Source organism: Emys orbicularis, chromosome 7, assembly GCF_028017835.1.
Source record: "Emys orbicularis isolate rEmyOrb1 chromosome 7, rEmyOrb1.hap1, whole genome shotgun sequence".
Classification (NCBI taxonomy): Eukaryota; Metazoa; Chordata; order Testudines; family Emydidae; genus Emys; species Emys orbicularis.
In genome coordinates, this window is record NC_088689.1 from 123,199,333 (window position 1) to 123,221,106 (window position 21,774).

At 41.4% G+C, this 21,774-nt stretch overlaps 1 protein-coding gene across 1 annotated transcript in view; it reads left to right on the forward strand.

Annotated features, from left to right (window-relative positions):
• TAFA4 (TAFA chemokine like family member 4) overlaps window positions 1-21,084 on the forward strand; it is a 70,145-nt gene extending 49,061 nt beyond the window's left edge. Inside the window, exons 3-5 of the mRNA XM_065408269.1 lie at window positions 6,403-6,558; window positions 16,749-16,832; window positions 20,903-21,084. Of these exons, the coding sequence (XP_065264341.1) occupies window positions 6,403-6,558; window positions 16,749-16,832; window positions 20,903-21,084 (422 nt within the window). The remainder of the gene's footprint in view (window positions 1-6,402; window positions 6,559-16,748; window positions 16,833-20,902) is intronic.
• Window positions 21,085-21,774: the final 690 nt, after the last annotated feature.

Genomic DNA, 21,774 nt, shown 5'->3' on the forward strand with positions numbered 1-21,774 from the left:
TACAATAGGTTTCAATAGATCTAGGCAGAAGAATAGTCTGTTTGAGTTGGTGGTTAGTTTTGTGGGTTTTGTTAACTCTAAAAGCCGCACCACAAGCTAAAGACTCAATGCTCCAGGCTGCTGAGCTCTGAGGAGCGGGGTGTGGAAAGCCAGCAAGCTAACACTGAGTACTCAGCATTCGCTCAGCGCCTGTTCACAGACATTTCCTTACAGGTAGGAGAAATGTGCCTGGTGCTACGCAATCAGAGTAAATACCTTTAGAGATGTGCATTGATGAGCAAAAGTAGGCATGACTATGAGGATGGAGAAAATCCATTACAAGGGCAATGCAGTGAGTGCAGATGATGCACATAGCAGACATCTTCTGGCTTTTCAGTAACTTCCACTGCAAAATGGGAGTAGTGGCTTTACCCCCAACGAATTTAAGAGCTGCACTAAGACGAGAAGGGGCAATCAAGAAGGTCTTTTATTCCACTGGAAAAGAGTAGCACTCTCAAAGCTGAGCACCCTACCTTTTACCAAGAGACAATTCGAGGATGTCTTTCCTAACCTTCTTGAGCAGTCTGGAAGTATGAAAAATTGTATAGTAATGTAGCTGTGATGCTGGCCGACCAGGCGCCAGCTTATGCCGAAGCCCCAGGTCAATGTGCTTGTGTATTAGTATAGATCAAAGTAATGGTTAAATATATAAAAGTGTATTTGGTGTTTAAACTTCATGAAAACGAATAGGTTGTTACTTGCATTGTTTTCACTTATCTGTATCTTGTTATAATGTCATAGCAAGTATTTACATTGTGCGTACCCCTGTAACTAAATAACCCACCCAATGCGGAAGAAGATTTGTGGAATGCAGATTAAGAACTTTAACAGAAGAGTGCTAATTTGAAAGCAAGTGATCATTATGTGTGATGATCGGCGGTCAAAGGCTCTAAATACATTCCTCACTCACTGTCATCAAAGGAAAAGCCCACGTAGGTAGTGACACTGTCAGTTTGTTTTCTGTGAGAAGAGGCTATAAGACTGGATTCAAAGAAAGATCCTTTATCTCTGGACTAGTATCAGAGGGGTAGCTGTGTTAGTCTGGATCTGTAAAAAGCGACAAAGAGTCCTGTAGCACCTTATAGACTAACAGACGTATTGGAGCATAAGCTTTCGTGGGTGAATACCCACTTCGTCAGACGCATCTCTGGTCTGTTTGGTTCTAACGGGGCAGAATAACTGAACGAGAAGATGGAGATCCCCAGAATTATTCTGGGTAGCCCTGAGAGACTTTTGGGAAACTGGCAGATTATTACATCTCTGCTACCCTTTGGAATTATAGAGTGTGACACACCTGTATATATATTTTACCTGCTTTAACTTCTCAATAACTCTCATTTCATTTTCTTAGCTAATAAACCTTTAGGTAGTTTACTATAGAATTGGCTACCAGCATTGTCTTTTGTGTAAGATTGGAGTACCGATTGATCTGGGGTAAGTGACTGGTCTCTTAGGACTGGGAACACCCTGATGTGATGTGATTTTTGGCTTAAGTGAGCTTTTATCATAAAGTCCAGTTTGTCTGGGTGGCAAGAGCGTCTAAGGGGGACTGTCTGTGACTCTGTGGTAAGACTGGTATAATGATCCAGGAGTTCACATTTGGTACTGGTTGGGTGAAATCTAATTGTAGAACACACCATCAGTTTGGGGGTGTCTGCCCTGTTTTCTGACGGTCTGCCCTGAGGTAGGCACTCACAGTTGTGAGCTACTCCAGACAGTGTGACAGTAGCTACCAAGCCAAGGTACAAAATTCAGTTTTGCTTTCTGCCAGTGTCCTATTGTCATTGAGCACCAGCATGGCCTAAACCAGGGATAGGCAACCTATGGCATGCGTGCCAAAGGTGGCACATGAGCTGATTTTCAGTGGCACTCACACTGCCCGGGTCCTGGCCACCGGTCCGGGGGGCTCTGCATTTTAATTTAATTTTCAATTAAGCTTCTTAAATATTTTAAAAAACGTTATTTACTTTACATACAACAATAGTTTAGTTATATAGTATAGACTTCTAGAAAGAGACCTTCTAAAAACGATAAGATGTATGACTGGCACGCCAAACCTTAAATCAGAGTGAATAAATGAAGACTCGGCACACCGCTTCTGAAAAGTTGCCGACCCCTGGTCTAAACCCTGCACTTTGTTGACATGGTGTCATGGCTGCAAACTCCACACGCATACTCATTTCAAAACAGGTCTTATTTTTTAGGCTGCATGCCTAAGGCTGAATCCTGCTAGTCTTAATTAGATGAATAGTCCCATTGATTTAACAGGACTACTCATGTAAAACAGGCAGGATTTGGCCTTTAAAATGTATGTTCATTCAGCTACACATTTATTGTTGGATATATTCGATCTGTACGATATACAAATCGGTGAGGATTTGCATCTCTCAGCATAACAGGTTAGTATCTTTTCTTAGTCATTAATTGCTGGACACCAGATGCTAAGAGTTGATGTTTCATATATAGTGTATCACAGATTCAAATATGTACATTTATGTAATGTATTTGTACCAATTCTTGACTTTTTCCTCACTCCCTTTTAAGGTATCATCTTTTGGGGCCCAATCTAGGCCCTAATCTTGCTCAATTAAAGACATTAGGAATCTTGTCATTGACTTCAATGAGCGTAGGATCAATTTCTTAGTACCTATAGAACAGAAGACTAGAAGGGACAGGGCAGGTGCAAGGATGTTTCACACCCTAGGTGAAACTTCCACCTTGTGCCGCCCCCCTCCCCGAGCCCTGTGGCAGCTCTCCGCCCCCCCCCGCCCTAAGGCGCCCCCCCCCCCGTGGCAGCTCCCCTCCGCCCTGAGGTGTCCCCCCTGCAGCAGCTCCCCCCTCCGCCCTGAGGCGCCCCTCCCGCTGCATCTTCCCCCGGCCCGGGGAGCCATGCGGCAGCTCCCCGCCCCAGCTCACCTCTGCTCCGCCTCCTCCCCGAGCATGCCGTCGCCGCTCCACTTCTCCAGCCTCGCAGCCTTGCGGCGCCAATCAGCTGTTTGGCGCCGCAAGCCTGGGAGGGAGAGAAGCAGAGCGGGGTGGGCGTGCTCAGGGGAGGAGGCAGAGCAGAGGTGAGCTGGGGCGGGGAGTTCCCCTGCATGCCCCCCCCCCCCTACTTGCTGCAGGCGGCCCTCCCCGCGCCCCCCTGCCCTAGCTCCCTCCGCCTAAATGCCAATGACGACCGGGGCAGTCGAAGATCCGGCCGCTGTGGTCGCCCCCGAAGGACCCGAGATGCCGTCCCCCAAATGCTAGCACCCTATGGGTTGCACCGGCCCTGGGAAGGGACCACCTCAGTTATTGAATCCAGTCTGCTGCTACTGCAGGCAATGGGAGTTTTTACATTGATTTTATTGGGCATTGGCTCAGGCCCTTTGTTTGATTCTATTTAACAATAAATAAATAAAAGCTCTTTAAACTAAAAACAAGTGTTTATAAAATTTTGCAGATCTTCAGGCTTCTGTTTATTGTGGCTAAAAATTACCGCACAGAGAAATGGTGTAGACCAATCATTTGGAATAAAGTGCACGGCCAGTTTCATTTTTTATTATATATACTGACTTACGGAACATCTACTGTCCTAGAAGCTGGGATTTTATTTATTATTATTTATTATATGACTATTAGGGACTTGCGTGAAAATACACAGCCTGCCAATAAATCTAATGTGATAACTATAAGAGAGAGATTTTTATGCTGTGTTCAACATTTTTCATTCTATAAAATGCCTTATGTATTTTACTACTGTCGCATATTTTGCTTAAAACAGTTGTGTGTGTGTGTGTGTGTGTGTGTGTGTGTGTGTGTGTGTGTGTGTTTCCCCCCCTCTGGAAAAAATAATATATATATTTTACATTTTGAGTGCTCAAATGGAAGAGTACATTTCCTTTTTCGTGTTATAGATATCTAGTTTTCTGTCCATTAAGATTGTTCTACATACCAATTTGACAGCAGAGATCAGACATATCTCCAGCTGGGTTTGAAATACTTGTGAAAGCAACACACACGCACGCACACACACACACACACACACACACACACACAAAAGGGACACTGGTAAGCCAATCTAATTAAAAAAAAACAGTTTAATTTTTTTATACTCTCCATGTGTGAAAAACCTACTCAGAAGCTTAATTATCATATTCCCAGCTCCGCTGATTTTTGGTGGCTTTCTGTTTAGCAAACTCTGGGCTAGATCCTGTTCATTTTACACACGCAAGTGGAGAAATTCCATTCACTTCAATGGGATGTGTTGGCGTGAGTGAGCAGAGCAGGATTTAGCCCACTGATATTTGCTGGTGCATGTTTATAGAGAATGCATGTCTGCTTTGTGCACTGCTGTCTTCATGCGTTAACTAGAGATGGGTCAAAACTGCAAAGTTCGGCTATAGGTTCACTTTCCCTAAATGTAGGGGTGTTCAGATCAGTGATTTTTGGTTCAGTTGATATTAGAAGTAAGGGACAGGCACTAAAGGCCTGATTCTGATCTGATCACTCACTTTGACTATTCCCTTAGGGGTAGTCCTGTTAAAGTCAGTGCCTATGTGTCTCTCCTACACAGTCCCCAATAAGGGGTGATTCATGGGTAGGATGGTTGTGGCCAGAACCATGCTGTAGGGTAGAGCAGTCCCTGGAGATGCTGTCCCTATGCCTCCTAACAAGCACAGCACAGATTCCTGGCACTTCATCTTTTATGCAGTTCACTGAATGGCAATGTCTTAATATGACAAGTTCCTTGGAGCAGCCTTGTGGTGTAGTTAAAATGCACCAGAGCATATTTTTCCCATTGTGGACATTGTTGTTTTTTTTAATTTGCTGGCACGTCATGAGAACTTAATAATCAAACATATTGTCACTGAGTACTAGTGGACAATGAGGAGGGAATTTCTTGGCAGTTAATTGGGGAGCTAATTCATCTTGGCCCAGCTGGTCATTAGCTGCTAGGAAATGTCCATGCTTCAGTTCATTACTGCTACTGACTTGTGTGCCTGCTTTTCCCCCCCACCCCACCCCCCTCCGGCACAGTCCTGAGCTTTTCTGTGAGTAGGAGAACAGAACAATTCTCCAGGGCTTGTCGTCGTAAAGTTCTCAGCTTTTTTGATGTATCTGATGTACTATTTTGTACAGTATTCTTCTACTTTTCACTTTCTTTTTATTTAACCAGGCCTTTGATAGTATGCACCCGCCGACACTTACGTGTGTACCTTGCATTCTTTTCAGACAAAGCCCCAGAACTGCTTTGATGGCAAATACTTTATGATTCTCTGCCTCATCTTTGTGTCGAGCTAACTCATTAAAAAAAATCTTTTATATGGCATTGGTAATGGACAGGGTGCTTTACAAACATAGATAAGACCCATCCAATGCCTTGAAGACCCTGTAATCTAAATAAGACAAGACAAACACAAGCGAGGCACTTGTCAACAGCTCAGGAGATTAAGAGTGTGGAGGTAATTAATGATGAGAAGGGGAGAGGGATTGTTTAAATAAAATAAATATATGGAGATATACCTATCTCATAGAGCTGGAAGGGATCCTGAAAGGTCATCGAGTCGAGTCCAGTCCCTGGCCTTCACTAGCAGGACCAAGTATTGATTTTTGCCACAGATCCCTAAATGGCCCCCTCAAGGATTGAGCTCACAATGCTGGGTTTAGCAGGCCAATGCTCAAACCACTGAGCTATCTCTCCCCCCAGTGGTGGTACTGGGGAGGGGTTGGAAGTCGGGGAGAGAGGGTGCTTGGCAGATAGGGAGAAGGAAATCCTTCCATGCATAGTGAGGGACTTGACAGGAGGCATGAAGATGAGTGGCGGGGGGGGGGGGGGGAAAGAGATGAAGGGGAGAGTAAAAGTGAGAGGAAATGGAGGATGAGTAGGGAGAAAGGAGAGCAAGGCAACATTATCTAGAGCTTCACAGATGAAGGCAACGAGCTTGAATTTGATGTGATAAGAGACAGGAAGCCAGTGGAAGTATTTAGCAGGAGAGTGACGTTTAGATGGATTTGTAGATCTCTTTGTCTATATGATCCACCTGTCTAGTCTATCTAGTAAACTTGTCATTCTCTTTATGCATTTATAAGGGCTGACTAATTGATGGAGGGAGACAGATAGAAAAACCAAGCACTGTTATGATGAACTAATCTGAATTAAATATAACATGTGAAGTGCAAGTCATGTGCCTGGTCCTGCAGGGGGCGCTTGGTGCCTTCCCCTCCGAGGGCTCCAGTGAGAATCGAAGTGGCTCAGCGTCTTGCAGAACTGTGCGCACTCTCACCACAGTAAACTGCTACATTTCCCCTGCATTGATTCTCTTTTGGCACCATGACAGTAATACCCCTCCCACTCAACACTTCTACCTCTCTGATTATTAGGCCACCACCAAGTCAAGCAAGGGACGTGTGAAGTCGTCGCAGTGCATCGTTGCTGTAATAAGAACCGAATTGAAGAACGGTCGCAAACAGTCAAGTGCTCTTGCTTCCCGGGGCAGGTGGCTGGAACAACAAGGGCACAGCCCTCTTGCGTCGAAGGTAAGCAATCTCCCACTCACTCCTCCTGCTCTTTGGCTCTCTGAGACGTTTAGTCTCCTTGATTGTTTGACTTCCTGCTGTCTAGAAAGCATAATCCTTCCTTTTGTTAATTTTGGAAACATCTCTGTTCGTTGATGATAATGAGTGTGCATAAATCTTGGTGTAATTAATCCCCTTAATATATGTTCTTGTTCATTTCATGTCTGTGCCAATAAAACTTCTTAGTTTTTCCATATTAAAAATTGTACTTTAAACTAGCCTCAAAACGACACAAGCCAAGATATTGTGAGTTTAATCATTAATCCATCCAGTTGCCTCTAGATATATCAGCATGGCCATGGAATCATTGGGACATAAAGAAACCACTGGCTGGTCATCGATCCAGTACTTCGTAGCCATGGGCAAGCAGATTAGTACTGAGACATCTGGTTTGTGTGAACTCTCCTCTAGGCTGGCATAATCCAGCACCCTATATTGATAATGAGCTTCTGCACTGGACCCCCATGTATCTCCTCTGCCCTACATCCATTCAGCTTTGTGTGCATTCTAACCCAAATGAGATGGCATGTGAAGAATCCCAAGGGAGTTGATTATGTACCATTGAATTGGTGCCACAAACAATAGGTGGCACTGTTATGATGTTCTGATAAATGCAAAAGCATAGTACAAACTGATCTAGTCCATCACCCTTGCCTTCGGGTTAGTTTGAAGAGCTTTACAACCCATAGGCACAAGGCACAGTTTAAAGATCGATTTGCAGTCTTCAGTTTGTTGGCACTGGTAAATAGCGCTTTTTATAACACTTGACTGATATAAATTAAAAAGTTATAAACTAAGAAATTTTCTCTTGAGTTGAGATCTTATAATGCAGCCAGATCTTATAATGAATTTGTGTAGCTGAAATATCTACCCCCAAAGACTCCAATCTCTCTAAATATTTCATTGTTTGTCTCCGAACACATATGCTGCTTCTGGCCATGGGATGTTTTTATGTTAGGAAATGGCTAATATAAGTCTTCATTAGCTTATTTGTCAGTAAGAATTAAAAGGATCTTTACATATAAAAGTCTGTGAAATTTACATTTAAATTGAAATAAAGCAGAAAATTTTTAGTAGCTTACTGCTAATTAATATTGACACAGAAATCACTGCCCTACATTTTTGTTAATCCACAAGTAAGATACTTATCTTCTGTTTTCATTGCTTTTCTCACAAAATCATGACCTTTAAAAGTTAAATATAAAATACCCTCAGTTTCTCTGACTTTCTATAATGTTTCGCTGTAGGAAAAATCCTACAAATAAATGTAACTGTCTGATTTTAGTACTTACTTTACCTATTTATATGTTTTCTATTTCTGAGACCCTGTTATTTTATTTAGGAATTAGATTTGGGTTGATGTCTGAAATATCTTGTAATGCAGGGGCACAATTCAACCTTAATTTTTCAGTTTACTGAATAATTTTTCCTGTAGAATCATATGCAGTACCTGTACCTTTTATGTAACATATCATGCCACAGTTTTACTGTTCTTTATGGTGGATAATAAAGTCTAGACATTTATTAAAATATACTTTAGTATTACAAAGGTAACACTCTATGCTTTCACGACAGAATGAAGTGCATGGTGCAGTGAAAGTCGAATTTATTTTGTCAAAGCAAACACTTGCTGAAACAATTTAATGGCTTCTTTTCCTTCAAGTGTGCTTGAGATTAAATAAGACAAAACATTTAGAATGCAAGATTTTTAGTTATAAAAGCAGAAGCTCTTGATTTTTTCCCCCTTAAGGTGATGTTTTAATATACTTTATGTATTTCTGTAAGCATTTAGATCTGGACTCAATGACATTTTATTCCTCTGCTGTTGCACAGAACCCATAACTATCTGTTCACAGGCTCAAAATTGGATTTTTCACTATATACACAGACTTCTGTAAGCCTGAACAGTGCAAAAGTCAGAAAGAGATAATATTCAACATGGCCCGACTTGTATAACTAATTATTTTAAATATAATGAAAGAGATTCATTATTCTTTTCCCAGAGATTTTACCAAGGTCAAGAAGATTTAATTGGACCACATTCCGCACATTCGTAACATGAGTGTTAAAGGTCTTGTTGAAAGCGCAGTATTACTGGTTACATTCTAACTGAAACAAAGTGTACTTTAGAGCACTTATTTTGAGTGGCTTTTTAAGGTATCTTCTTTTAAGCTTAGCTAATATTATTTATATTCAGGTAGCACACTTCCCTTTGTGTCAAGCATTCCGCATACACTGTGTAATAATAATACTGAAAAGACAGTCCTTGCCCCCAAATTCTTTACAATCTGTACAGCCATAGTAGGAGAAAAGTGAAATACAAAAGACTTTACACACAATTTCACAATGGGATCCTGGTCCAGGACTAGGTCTCCGTATTATGCCAGAACATGGAACCCTTGTTCAACTTGTTGAATACTTACCCACATGATTAGTCCTATTGAGTTCAGTGGCGCTACTCACATCAGTTCATATACCATTACGTAAACAAGGGTGATACAAATGATATTAGTTTAGGAAGAATTATGATGCCAGAATGGAAAAATCATTAAGGAAGAATAGGCAGCCCTTGGTAAAAATACCTTTAATAATAATAATCCCTCTCTCTTATCTAGCGCTTTTCGTCTATAGATCTCAAAGCACTTTACAAAGGAGGTCAGCATCATTATCCCCATTTTACAGATGGGGATGCCGAGACCCAGGGAGGTGAAGTGATTTGTCCAGGGTCACCCAGCAAAACAGTGTCAGAGCCAGGAATAGAACCCAGTTCTCCTGAGTCCTAGTCTTTGTAAAGGACATAATTTCACGCAGACTGCCCTAGGGCCAGGTACCCCAGGCTTCCAGAGTCTGTTGCTCTGGTGAAGGTCTGCCATGTGTATCCCAGTGTTTCTATTTCTGCGGTGGTGAGATTTCTCTCAGGTTCCCAAGAACTCAACTCGACTCCGGACTCATCATCAAGTTTCATTGTTGGCATACAATCAAACTACACAGAGCTGATCAGACTCACGGGGAGGGGTGGGTACAGGGCATACCACAAATCCAAAGAGTACAAATATTGGTTACTTTATATACAAATGAAACCCCATACTGACACGTGTCTTCCATTCTACATCATATAGTGAACTTTATGATTGGCCAGGTTATTTTCAGGATCAATTCCTGTACCTATTATTCCTTGTTCACATGCCACACGTACACAGCCTGTTTTGTTAGTTCCCTCCTTGTATTTTGTTAGTTTCCACCTTGTGTGCTTATCTTCCTTCTACGTATTTGTAGCCATTGCTTCTGACACAATTATTTCTTGCCCCTGTTTTTACATAGCTTCTCTCTTTCCCTGCCCTTGGCTACTGGGGCCCACTCCTACCAAGTAAGGCCTACACATGGCTCTGGGACAGTCCTGCCATGCCAGGGCTTGTGGGGTTTCCAGCTGTGGAACCAGGACCCTGGAGGTCATGAAGTGTGTTTCCAGGGTCTGTGGTTGCAGGCCAGTCTTGCCATGTGGACTGCCCTAGGATGGGGACTGCAGGGCTTCCAGACTACTCGGCCAGTTGCTACCAATTTCTGAGCTGACCTGGGAGTCTGGAAGCCCTGGGGTCTTTGGCCTCAGAGCCACAGACCCAGGGCAGCTGCTGGCTGAAATTAACATTCTTGTCAGTTGCACAGCTGCTAGCAGCAATGAGACTTTAAGGGGGAAGGCTAGCTTAGTGGGGGGATAGCTCAGTGGTTTGAGCATTGGCCTGCTAAACCCAGGGTTGTGAGTTCAATCCTTGAGGGGGACATTTAGGGATCTGGGGTAAAAATTTGTCTGGGGATTGGTCCTGCATGGAGCAGGGGGTTGGACTAGATGATCTCCTGAGGTCCCCTCCAACCCTGATATTCTATGATTCTTGACTTTTCAGCAAATTGGGAAATTTTCCTGGGTGGAATTTTGTTTGTTTGTTTGGTCTTTCTCATATTTCATTAACTTGTTTCTTGACCCAGCTCCCATTGAAGTAAATGGGAGCCTTTTCATTGACTTCAATGAGATATGGATTGGGCCCTACGTGACCTTTGTTGCTAAGTACTGTGTGTTATGGCTTTTGGTGTAAGTAGGCCATGAAATAGGTATTTTAAAAAATAATCATTATGGCATTTAGAGTAGAATCATAGCTCAGCTGGGTAATTTGGATTTTAAAATAGCTTGGACCGATGTTAAAGAATATTCCAGAAGGTCGAATTAAAACAGCAGTCTTACTACAGCAATACTGTGTGTTAAAATAGAGTACAATGTAGTGAACTAATGGGTCAGACTTCAAAATACTTTCAAACAAACATGGTGACATGTAGGGCCAAATTTTCAGTGAGGCCTCAGGTTTGTGCTAATTTATAATGGGCATGCGTGCCTGTAAATATGGGGTTATGCGGTCAGGTGAGTGCCCATGCGCATTTTGTGTAGACCTGGAGACTGCATGGGCACTCTAGCAAATAATATCACTGCAGAGTTAGGCATGGAAACTTGGTACTTCACTGGTCAATGAGGGTGGCAGTCACCCTATCTGCATAAATATAGAAATGAGGTTGTGTGTGGGACACACACTGGGAGTGAGAATGCCACAATGCAGCCTGTCCCCAGCAACTACCCAAACCCATAGGCCGGAATAGTGTCTACTGCTGCTCCGCATACCCTCTGTAGTGCATTAGGGCCTCTGGACATACATAGTCATGGATGCTTTGGTTCTCTACTCAGCTCAGCTCTAGCTACCCATGGGCATTGGCCTGGTTTTGGCAAGCACAGAACCCCTTTTTACAGAGCCCAGGGCATGCAGAGGTCCATACATGGTCAATCCATCCATACCCCCACCCTGGGAATCAGGGGATACAGAGTGCCATCATGAAACTATGCCAACTTGCACCTGCTGGGGATCTGCCCCTAACTGTTATGTAGAAATTAAAATTAGCCAAACAAATCTGGCGAGGTGAGGAATTCTACCAATGTTGGACTAATTGGAAAACACCTTCATCTGGAATATGCCTGGAGAGGCGAAAGTTGGTCAGAAGATTGTTGGCAGCTAACCGTGTGCTACAGAAAGGAATGCAACATTAATTAAATGCATTGGACTGAAAGCCTTAAGTGCCTTGAATGTAAGAAATCGAGCCTTAAATTGAATCCTCATTCATTTTACCCAATCTCATTTGTAAAATGAATCTAGTAATATTTTCTGTGTTGTGAGGCTTAATTAGTATTTGTAAAGTGCTTTGCACTTCTACAGTCTTTCACCCAGGGAACTTAAAATGTTGGTTGTAGCAGAAGTCAAAATAGCTCTCTAAAATGAAAAGTGGAAAGGTGAAAAGCAATAGAGCAGGATTTTCCATTGCATTTTCCCGCCAAGCACAGAAAAGTCCACCAGTATTCCCTGGCAGAAGTACTCTTAAAATAGGGTGCAGGGGCAAAAGGTATTTTCCTTAAAATAAGGCATTGGGTCTGTATATTTTTATTCCATGTTCATGATAGCCCACTCATTACATTTTTTCTCACTAAGGTCATTCCACTTTGAGTGCAGCAAACAAGGAACCATCTATGTGTGTGCGCATATTGTATATACAGAGGTAGATGTTTTAGTACTGAACGCTATTGACTAGATTTTTGTTTTTGTTTTTTGCAAGTCTTGAACAAAAAAAAGCAAGACTATTTCTTTCTCTCCCCTCAATCCCCCCTCCTCCCAAGCCTCATTTCCCTGGGGTTCTTTGAGCCTCCGAAGACAGGCCAACCACATGCTTTGAGAAACACTACTGTAGATAAATTAAGCTGCCAAGCTCAGAACAGAGCGCAGAATATGAAAGGAAGAATTTTTAATAATCAGTGAGTAAAAAAAAATAAGACAGCCTGCATAACTGCCTAGCATTGCAGCTGTAAGATGTGATCAGAGCCATAGAAAATTTGGTTTAGTAAAGGTCAACTCCTTGTGCTATGAACAAGCGGTAAACACTTAAATTCAAAGTGATCATTATGACATTTAGTTTTCTCCCGTTTCCTCTGTAGAAATAAACATCCTTGAGTAAGTACCTAAAGGTAGGCTGACAGCCACTACCAAGAGGATAAAGCATTAATAATTCTTGTCTGTGGTAAAGCTACCTTTCCTAAGTGTGTTAAACGTATCTCTAAGTAAATCTTCACAAGCCGAACTATCCCCCACCCAGGGCAATATACTATTTACTAGTAATGGAATCTACTATTGCTTCCCTGCGGAGCTGTGTCAGCAGAAGATTTATTCCAGGTAGGGCAGTCCACAGTCGGTTGGTAGATGTCATGCCAAAGTAGTCTTCTATTCCCTCAAGATGTTGGTAGAATATGAGATTGGTATACTCAGAGAGGCGGTGATCAATTGTTCTCTATGTCCGCTAATGGTAGGACAAGGCATAAGGTAGGTAGCAGAATCTGCAGCAAGGGACATTTAGGTTAGATATTAGGAAAAATTTTCTATCTGTAAGAATAGTTAAGCTATGGAATAGGATTCCAAGGGTGGTTGTGGAATCCCCATCATTGGAAGTTTTTAAGAACAGGTGAGACAAACCCGCGTCGGGGATGGTCTAAGTCAGGGGTAGGCAACCTATGGCACGCGTGCCGAAGGCGGCACGCGAGCTGATTTTCAGTGGCACTCACACTGCTCGGGTCCTGGCCACTGGTCTGGGGGGTCTGCATTTTAATTTGATTTTAAATGAAGCTTCTTAAACATTTTAAAAACCTTATTTACTTTACATACAACAATAGTTTAGTTATATATTATAGACTTATAGAAAGAGACCTTCTAAAAACGTTAAAATGTATTACTGGCACGCGAAACCTTAAATTAGAGTGAATAAATGAAGACTTGGCACACCACTTCTGAAAGGTTGCCAACCCCTGGTCTAAGTATATTAGGTCTTGCCTCCGCACAGGGGGCTGGACTAGATGACCTCTCAAGGTCCCTCCCAGCCCTACATTTCTATGATTCTATTTGAAAAAATAGTTACTGAAACCTCTCCAAGAACTCTTCAATTTGATAAGGGGAGGAGATATTTTAAATCACTCCATGATTCAAACAGTGATAGGGACAGCAAAAGTTTAGTAACTATTTCTATGAAGAAGAGTTTAGTCTAAAATCCAGCCCGAGAACTTTCCTAGTATAGGAATACAGGAAGCATTTTTCAAATGATCAAAAGTGCCCAGAGAGCTAAGAAATACGGCACTACAAAATAGACATTATGGACACAAGAGAATCCTGGCATAAATTGACATAAGAACTGGTGCTATACTATAGCAAAGAATTGGTGGTTTTCTACATCAAATAGAACAAAATATATTAAGTATATCAAGAAAGGGTTTCACTTATTCTGAAGAACGGTATCAACACAGAGCAGAAACCAGCCAATGAAAGAAAAGAAATTGGAATATCAGTGAAAAAGAATCACAACTAGAAAAGAGCTGAAGTTGAAATATTCAGGCCATTTAAGAGCTTGCAGGTCCAATGCCTGATTTACTCTTTGGTGCTTTCAGTTAGTGGCTGTGCTGGCTTTTGATGGAATAGGGTGCTTCTGGAAATAATGGGCCTCATTCACTGTCCTATTTATTCCGATTTTACATCATTTGAAATCAGCGGAGGTACTCGGACATAAAACTCTAATAGTGCCGGAGTGAATCAGGTCCTATATTGCAGGGTTATTCAACTGGCACTGGAGATTCATTCTTGAAGTATTTCTTTGAAAGGGATATTCAATCAGGTGTTGGAAATGGGTTGAGAGGAGGATGTAGGTTGAGAACACAAATGAAAATTGCCTCACATTTAGTGATGCCCTGTGTGGGTTAGTCTCCAAACATATCATGACCAATTAATTATAATGGTTGCTCTCAGTACAAAAAGGAAGCTGGATGGAACAATGAAAGAAAAGAAATAATTCCATGTATACATGGAGACTGGGATGTTAATAGAGAGAATCTGTGCTCAGTTAATGAAAGAACTTTGTAATTAGAAATACATGCTTACCTAAATACACGTAGCATGCAAAACAAATCAGAATTTTGGCAAATAGCAAAGATATAAAACAAACTGATCAGGTGGTAAGCTCAGAATGGAAATGATCTCTAAAGTGCCATGACGCACAATTAAGTTTCATTCAAATTAGTCAATCAATAATCAATCAGCTGGAGTAGAAGCAAATGCTTGGTGACAAGAACCATGTATTCATTTATAACTCCGGTAGGTTGAATGGAGAGTATCTGAAGTCAAACTGTTATTCCAAAAAGGTATTTTTCAGTCCACAGATGCCTCTAAATACCACCTAGACTGAGAAGATACCCTGGAAAATAAGTAATTGAATCAGCATTTCAGCAACTGAATCTTCCAATGTCAGCTTGCTGTTGGTTAATCTAATTTGAAGGCTGCAGTAGTAGGAAAATACCTTTGAACTAATGAAAAATTGTTTCTCTTTACATAAAGTAAGCTGTGTTATTTTTGTACATCACTTTAGAACAAGGCACCTTGTTAAGTATGAAGTTCAGTATTTTGAGCACATAGTAAAAAAGTGCAAAGGAACTAAATCAACATTTGTAGCCATATTTTATTTTGCACTCCACTTTAGATTATGTAAAATTGCAGACCCATATCTTCCAAATTGTTTTCTGTGATTTGATTAATCGCACCCACAGTACTAATGTTAAATCAGGAATGAATTGCAAAAGTTTGTAACATTTTGTGGCAAAATATATCTGTTGTTGTCTGCATTAGTAAGAAGTTACGGCTACTTTTGTAAAACTAAAAAGCATAGTCGGAGACAAATGGTGTTAAGAGTAGAAAATTATTAAATCTACATAAAGTATAATAGTGTAGTCTACTGTAAGAGTGACAGGATGCAATTGAAAGTAGATTCTTAGTTAACTATTCATATGTTTTTTTCCCCCCAATGGTATTACAATAGATTACCCACTCCTGGGTCTTTGCTCTCTATGTGAGTGTCTGATAGAACTCATGTAGCTCAAAGGTCTGAGCCATTATATTTTCTTACCTGCTGACAGAACCACTTCCAGCCTAGCACAGACATCCAGGTTAAACATTTACTATCCTGCACTCAACAGATCAACTCCATTTGAGTGTAACTTTTCATAGCAAGCTGGTGTGATGTTCTCATTAGCTGCTGCTGTTCTTATTTATTGATTGTATTACATTGATGTGAGCATCATCTGCTTGTGACATTTACCCTCTACCTTGTCACTAGGTTTTTGGACCTATCAGCTGTGGCTGGGTTCAGGGCTCCCTTGGAAATCCATTTCATTAACAGTTCAGACCAGATTGGTGTGGTCATAAGGAAGTAATTGCCAGAATTCTTCCCGGTCCCTGCACGTCCTGTTTGGGATAATAGTTCTTTGAGCCAGGCCCGTCCCTACATTGCTTTCCAGTCCATCACAATGAGAAAGAGATGGTACCACTTCATGCTCCAACCTCCTCCTGACCATGTCAGCTGCAGGGTACAAGGACTGAAGTCTAGCTATGATCCCTACTGCCAGTCTGACACCTGTTTATCTAGCTAAGGTAGTCTATCACCATGATATCTAAGCATCCATCTCCATACCAGCATCCTAGAACCAATATCCTGCCTATCCGGAGACACAGATGCAGCAGTCATGGACAAGTAGTGCTTGGCTACACATTGCAGTAATGCTTAGCAGTGGGGTGTGACTTCTAATGCACACCAATGCTGCGCACTTACTGGCCTGTGTAGACCCTGATGATGTGTACAAAAATGTCCGTAGTGCCTGCTAACATAATACTAGTTTTGGTGCACATTAGAATTCACCCCACTGGTGTGCATTACTGCACTGTGTAGACAAGCTTGTAAGTATTAACATACATAGGCAAGAAGCCAGAGCAACTTAAACGTTCACTGAATAGCATAAATAATTCAACTCGGTGAATTCAATGGGACTGTGGTACTCGTGTGAGTAATGGTTTTAGAATCAGGTCTTTGCAGACTGGTTAATCATGGTGAATATATTTTCCGCCTAATGGATAAATGCTAGATTAAATATAAAATGAACAGGACAGTATAATTTTTAAACAAATAAATGTCTCACACATAATTTTGCTGCAGCTGAAACCATCAACTTAATAGAAAATACTGTATTCTGTTTCTGTTTCTAGCCTCCATTGTCATCCAGAAGTGGTGGTGTCACATGAACCCTTGTCTGGATGGAGAGGACTGTAAAGTGCTACCGGACTATTCAGGTTGGTCTTGCAGCAGTGGAAATAAAGTCAAAACCACAAAGGCAAGTATAGAGAGCGTGTATATTTAAAAGATCTGCAGTGTTGTTGTAGCCATGTTGGTCCCAGGATATTAGAGAGACAAGTAGGTGGGGTGATATCTTGTATTGAACCAGGTGAGAGAGACAAGCTTCCGAGCTTACACAGAGCTCTGATCTGTGTCACCTCGAACCGTGTGTCTCTCACCAACAGAAGTGGGTTCAATAAAAGATATTACCTCACCCACCTTGTCTCTCTAGATTTAAAGGTGACAGTCTAGGGACAACAAGCGCTCGTTTCCATTGACCCTGCTCTGCTGGTGTTAGCATCAATCTCACCATCTTAAACGTTGTTTTTTTTTTTTTTTTTTTAAACAGTGATGTGTGTGATTGCTCCCGGTGAAGACAGTGCTGGATCTAAGCTGAGGAGTGAATACTCCTCTCTCCAGTACCTAGCTCGATTAAATTAGTTGGGTGCTACAGTGATCTGGTGGAGAGCAGAGTTAGGGCCTGCACATCCCTAGCACCTCTCTCATTCTCAACGGGAGAAGGGTTAGGATCCTCATAGTGGGTTATCATGTGGCTAGCTCTGCCTCAAACTCCAGTCTTCCCAGAGAGTTTTGCACCGCATGGGGGTTAGCATCTCCTGCACCGTTTCCCCAAAATCCTGCCCTCTCATCCCTTTTCAGCAGGACTTCACCAGTGCCCTACGGCAGGAGCAGGATTTTCCCCTTCCAGAAGGGCTTGGCCTGTCCCAAGGACAGATTGCCAAGCATGCCTTATTGTGCCTGTCAGCATAGAGGGTCATTGCCACAGGCAAATATTCAGTCAGGCAAGTCCACTAAATTCATTTTGGGCCCAACACTTCAGCCTTTCATCAGCCTGTTTGTGTGAGGAAGGACAGCTCACTTGTATTGATAGCACGATAATGACCTTGATTTGCAAAATGACAATGCCAGGCCAAGATTTTCACAAGTGACTGACTAAAGTTTGTTTCCTAACTCTGTGGTGAGAAACCAAAACAAGTGACCTGACTTTCAAAGGTGTGGAGAATCTGCACCGATTTCTGATAGGAGCCATAAAGCTGCTTAACTGCTTCCAGCTATTGTGTAGAGCTGTTACAAAAAATTATGAAGTCTGGCACTGCAGTTTCTAAATAACTGTGTACAGTAGAAGATTTTACAGTAAAATAAACAGGTTAATTTTATAATTATTACAGTCCTGTGGGAGAAGAATTATGTATGTTGTAATCAGAGATCAGGATTTTTTTAAAAATGAGTTAAGTAGAATTGACAAGAACAGCACCTCCATGGACAAAAATCTTGATTTCCCCGTTAGGCGAGTGGTACTGAAACTGGACGCTAGTTGATATAAAATAGAAGAACATAGAAATAGCCATATCTGATTAGACCAGTGGTCTGGGTGATCCAGTCACAGTAGCTGGTTGAATGCTTCCCAGGGAAAAGTACAAGAAACCTCTAGATAGACAGCTCTAGAATGACCTGCCCAAAGGGGAAGTTTCTTCTTAATGCTCACAATTTAGTGGTTGGCTTATGTCTCAAGTCGTGAAGGTTTAAATCCATTCCAAATTTAAAAAAAACTGGGATGATTTTATCTATTTACATGTTTGATTCCTTTTTGAAGCCTATAAAATCTTGGCCTCAATGATAATTGGTGGCAGGGAGTTCCACAGGCTAATTATGCATTGCAGAAAGAAAGTTCCTTTGATCACTTTTTACGTTGACTTTCAATTTCATCAAAACACTAGCCAGACATGCAATCTGAGACACTCATATATTTACTGTGTATTTATAGACGTAGTTACAATGACTAATCAGGGACAGTGAAACAAGTAAATGCTTTCTTCTTGGAGTAATTGTCTTGTGAAGCCAAATAAAAATGAATGGAATACTTTCTGCACGTGTTTATATTTAACAAGGAAAGCAGACCCACAGAGCATTTTAGTTGTGGTTAGAAACTAGATTTTTGATGTGCTTAATTGCTGACCAGCTATCAATTGAAAAATTGCTGGGAAACTTAACAGTGAGTGCTTTAATAGACACGTGTTAAACTACAAGCACTGCATGTAAGGACAGAAGCACTTGCCTTGGCAGAAGTAGCATTCTCAAGCAGGGCTTCATCTCCTCTGAACTCAGGCATCCCATTTGCCCCCACTGTCCATCATCTCAGTGTCATGCCTGAGTCTGAGGATTCCTTCAACTCCTGTGTCTGCAAATCTGCCCATCTCCCTCTCTGAAAACACTGTCTGCGTTTGCCACTGCCTCAGCTCCAACTCCTCTGACCTCCTCAATGCCTCCATCTTCTAGTCTGGACTATTTCAACTCCTTTCTCCAGGGCCTTCTCAAGTTGCCACTCTCCAGCCCTGGAGAAAGCTGCTGCCCATCTTCTGACACAGATATAGGAGCATGCCCACATTGACTCAGAGAATCATAGAAATGTAGGACTGGAAGGGATCTTGACAGGTCATCTAGTTCAGTCCCCTGCACTGAGGCAGGACTAAGTATTGTCTAGACCATCCCTGACAGGTGTTTGTCTAACATGTTCTTAAAAACCTTCAATGATGGAGATTCCACAACCTCCCTAGGCAATTTGTTCCAGTGCTTAACTATCCTTACAATTAGGAAGCTTTTCCTAATGTCCAACCTAAATCGCCCTTGCTGCAATTTAAGCTCATTACTTCTTGTCCTATCCTCTGTGGTTAAGGAGAACGATTTATCACCCTCCTCTTATGTACTTGAAGACTGTTCTCATGTCCCCCCTCAGTCTTTTCTTCTCCAGACTAAACTCATTTTTTTTCAATCTTTCCTCGTTTTTTAATAATTTTTGATGCCTCCTCTGGACTTTTTCCAATTTGTCCACATCTTTCTCAAAGAGTGCTGCCCAGAACTGGACACAATACTCCAGTTGAGGCCTTATTAGTGCTGAGGAGAGCGGAAGAATTACTTCTCGTGTCTTGCTCACAACATTCCTGCTAATACATCCCAGAACGATGTTTGCTTTTTTTGCAGCAGTATTACATTGTTGACTCATATTTAGTTTGTGATCTGCTATAACCCCCAGATCCTTTTCTGCAGTACTCCTTGCTAGGCAGTCATTTCCCATTTTGTATTTGCACAATTGATTATTCCTTCCTAAGTGTCAAACTTGGCATTTGCTTCGATTGAATTTCATCCTGTTTATTTCTGACCATTTCTTCAGTTTGTCAAGATCATTTTAAAATCTAATCCCGTCCTCCAAAGCGCTTGCAACCTCGTCCAGCTGATATCATCTGCAAACATTATAAGTGTATCTCTCTATGCCATTATCCAAATTATTTATGAAGATATTGAATCCTTAAACTTGACCAGTTTCCATTGCCCATGTCCAGAATCCAGTTCAAAATGACCCTCCTCATTTATGAAACTGCACGTAGACTTGCTCCACTGGCCTTACGCTTTACTCACATAGCACCAGCTGCCTCTCTGAGCCCTTACACATGATCACTTTGGTGGTGCAAGTGCCTTCAGCTCTGCAGCTCATGCGTTCCGGAGCCATCTTCCTGCATCTCTCTGCGTCATTGACTCTCCATCTGTTTTCCACATTTATCTGAAAATACAACTTTTCTCCTTGCCTAAACCACTAGGTTGGCTCTAGCTGTGCTTTCAGTTTTTAACTGTGCCGCATGTTGTCTGGCTCTGTAAAGCATTCTGGGATATCATTGTAAAGAAAGGTGCTATTCAAGATAATGCAGTTGGGGGAGGTTTTCAAAGACACATATGGCAAGCAGGCATCTTATTCTCAGGAAAAGGGAATTAGGAATCTAACTGTAAATCTGTGCTTTTGTAAATCTTTCCTTCTATTACCCAATAGCATTGTACTTTATACTAGTTTATATGACTTCTGGTGATATGCAATACATAGATATGCTGAATGTAATTTAATCATTTAACATGCGTTCATCTAAACAATTCCTTTGCAGGAACAAAACAGTTTTATCACTATTGCTCTGATAGTTTGTGTGTGTGTAACTCTCTCTCTCTCTCTCTCCTTTTGTAGGTAACACGGTAGCAAAGGATAAACCTATGTGTCATTGCTGGAACAATGGGATTTGCAGCTGTGTTGCTTGTCTGTTTTACATAGTCCTGTTTTTTTCTGAGAATACTGTAGACTTTACACTTCAAACTTACAAAATTAGTGAGCAAGAAGGACTATACTTTGACTATGGTGGCACTTCTTGATGCAGGATTTTCCCATGCAGAACTATACACTTTTAATTAAAAAAAAAAAAAGAATTATGACTCTACTGAAAATACACCTTAGATGCTCCAGGATCCTATACCTGCAAGCAATTCATAGAAACAGAGAAGCACATCAACTATAAGACTTTATTTACGGCACTGAAGGCTGTGAAATCATTTAAACGATTTTAGATCTTTCAAGTAGCTTGGGGAAAAATGGTTACATTAGAAAGAACTGGCATAAATTCATTAGAAGGTACCATCTATCATGCAGTACAATGGACCAATGTAAAGCTGGTCTAAAAGCTAAATGAACCTAAGGGATAATGGTAATAAACCATGTCTCAATGCATTTTCAGCTGTGATTTAGTAAATATTGATACTGTATGAAGGTGAAAAAATGACTCTCGTAAATCAGTAGCATTTAGTGTATGCCATACTTTTTTACAAGCTGTGCAATTATATTTATTTCCTTAGATAGTTCCAGGTATTTTAAATTTTACATTCATAAGTGGCAGTGAGGGAATGTGGGGAAGAGACTAAATCTGAAAGTAGATATAGATTTTATTGTCCTAAATAAATCCGTTCTCTAAGGGAATAACAAAGTATAAATATTCCTTGCCTCTTTGATTCCAGATATGGAAGAGAATTTAGCCATTAGCTAGAAATATTTATTCAGATGCTTCAAAA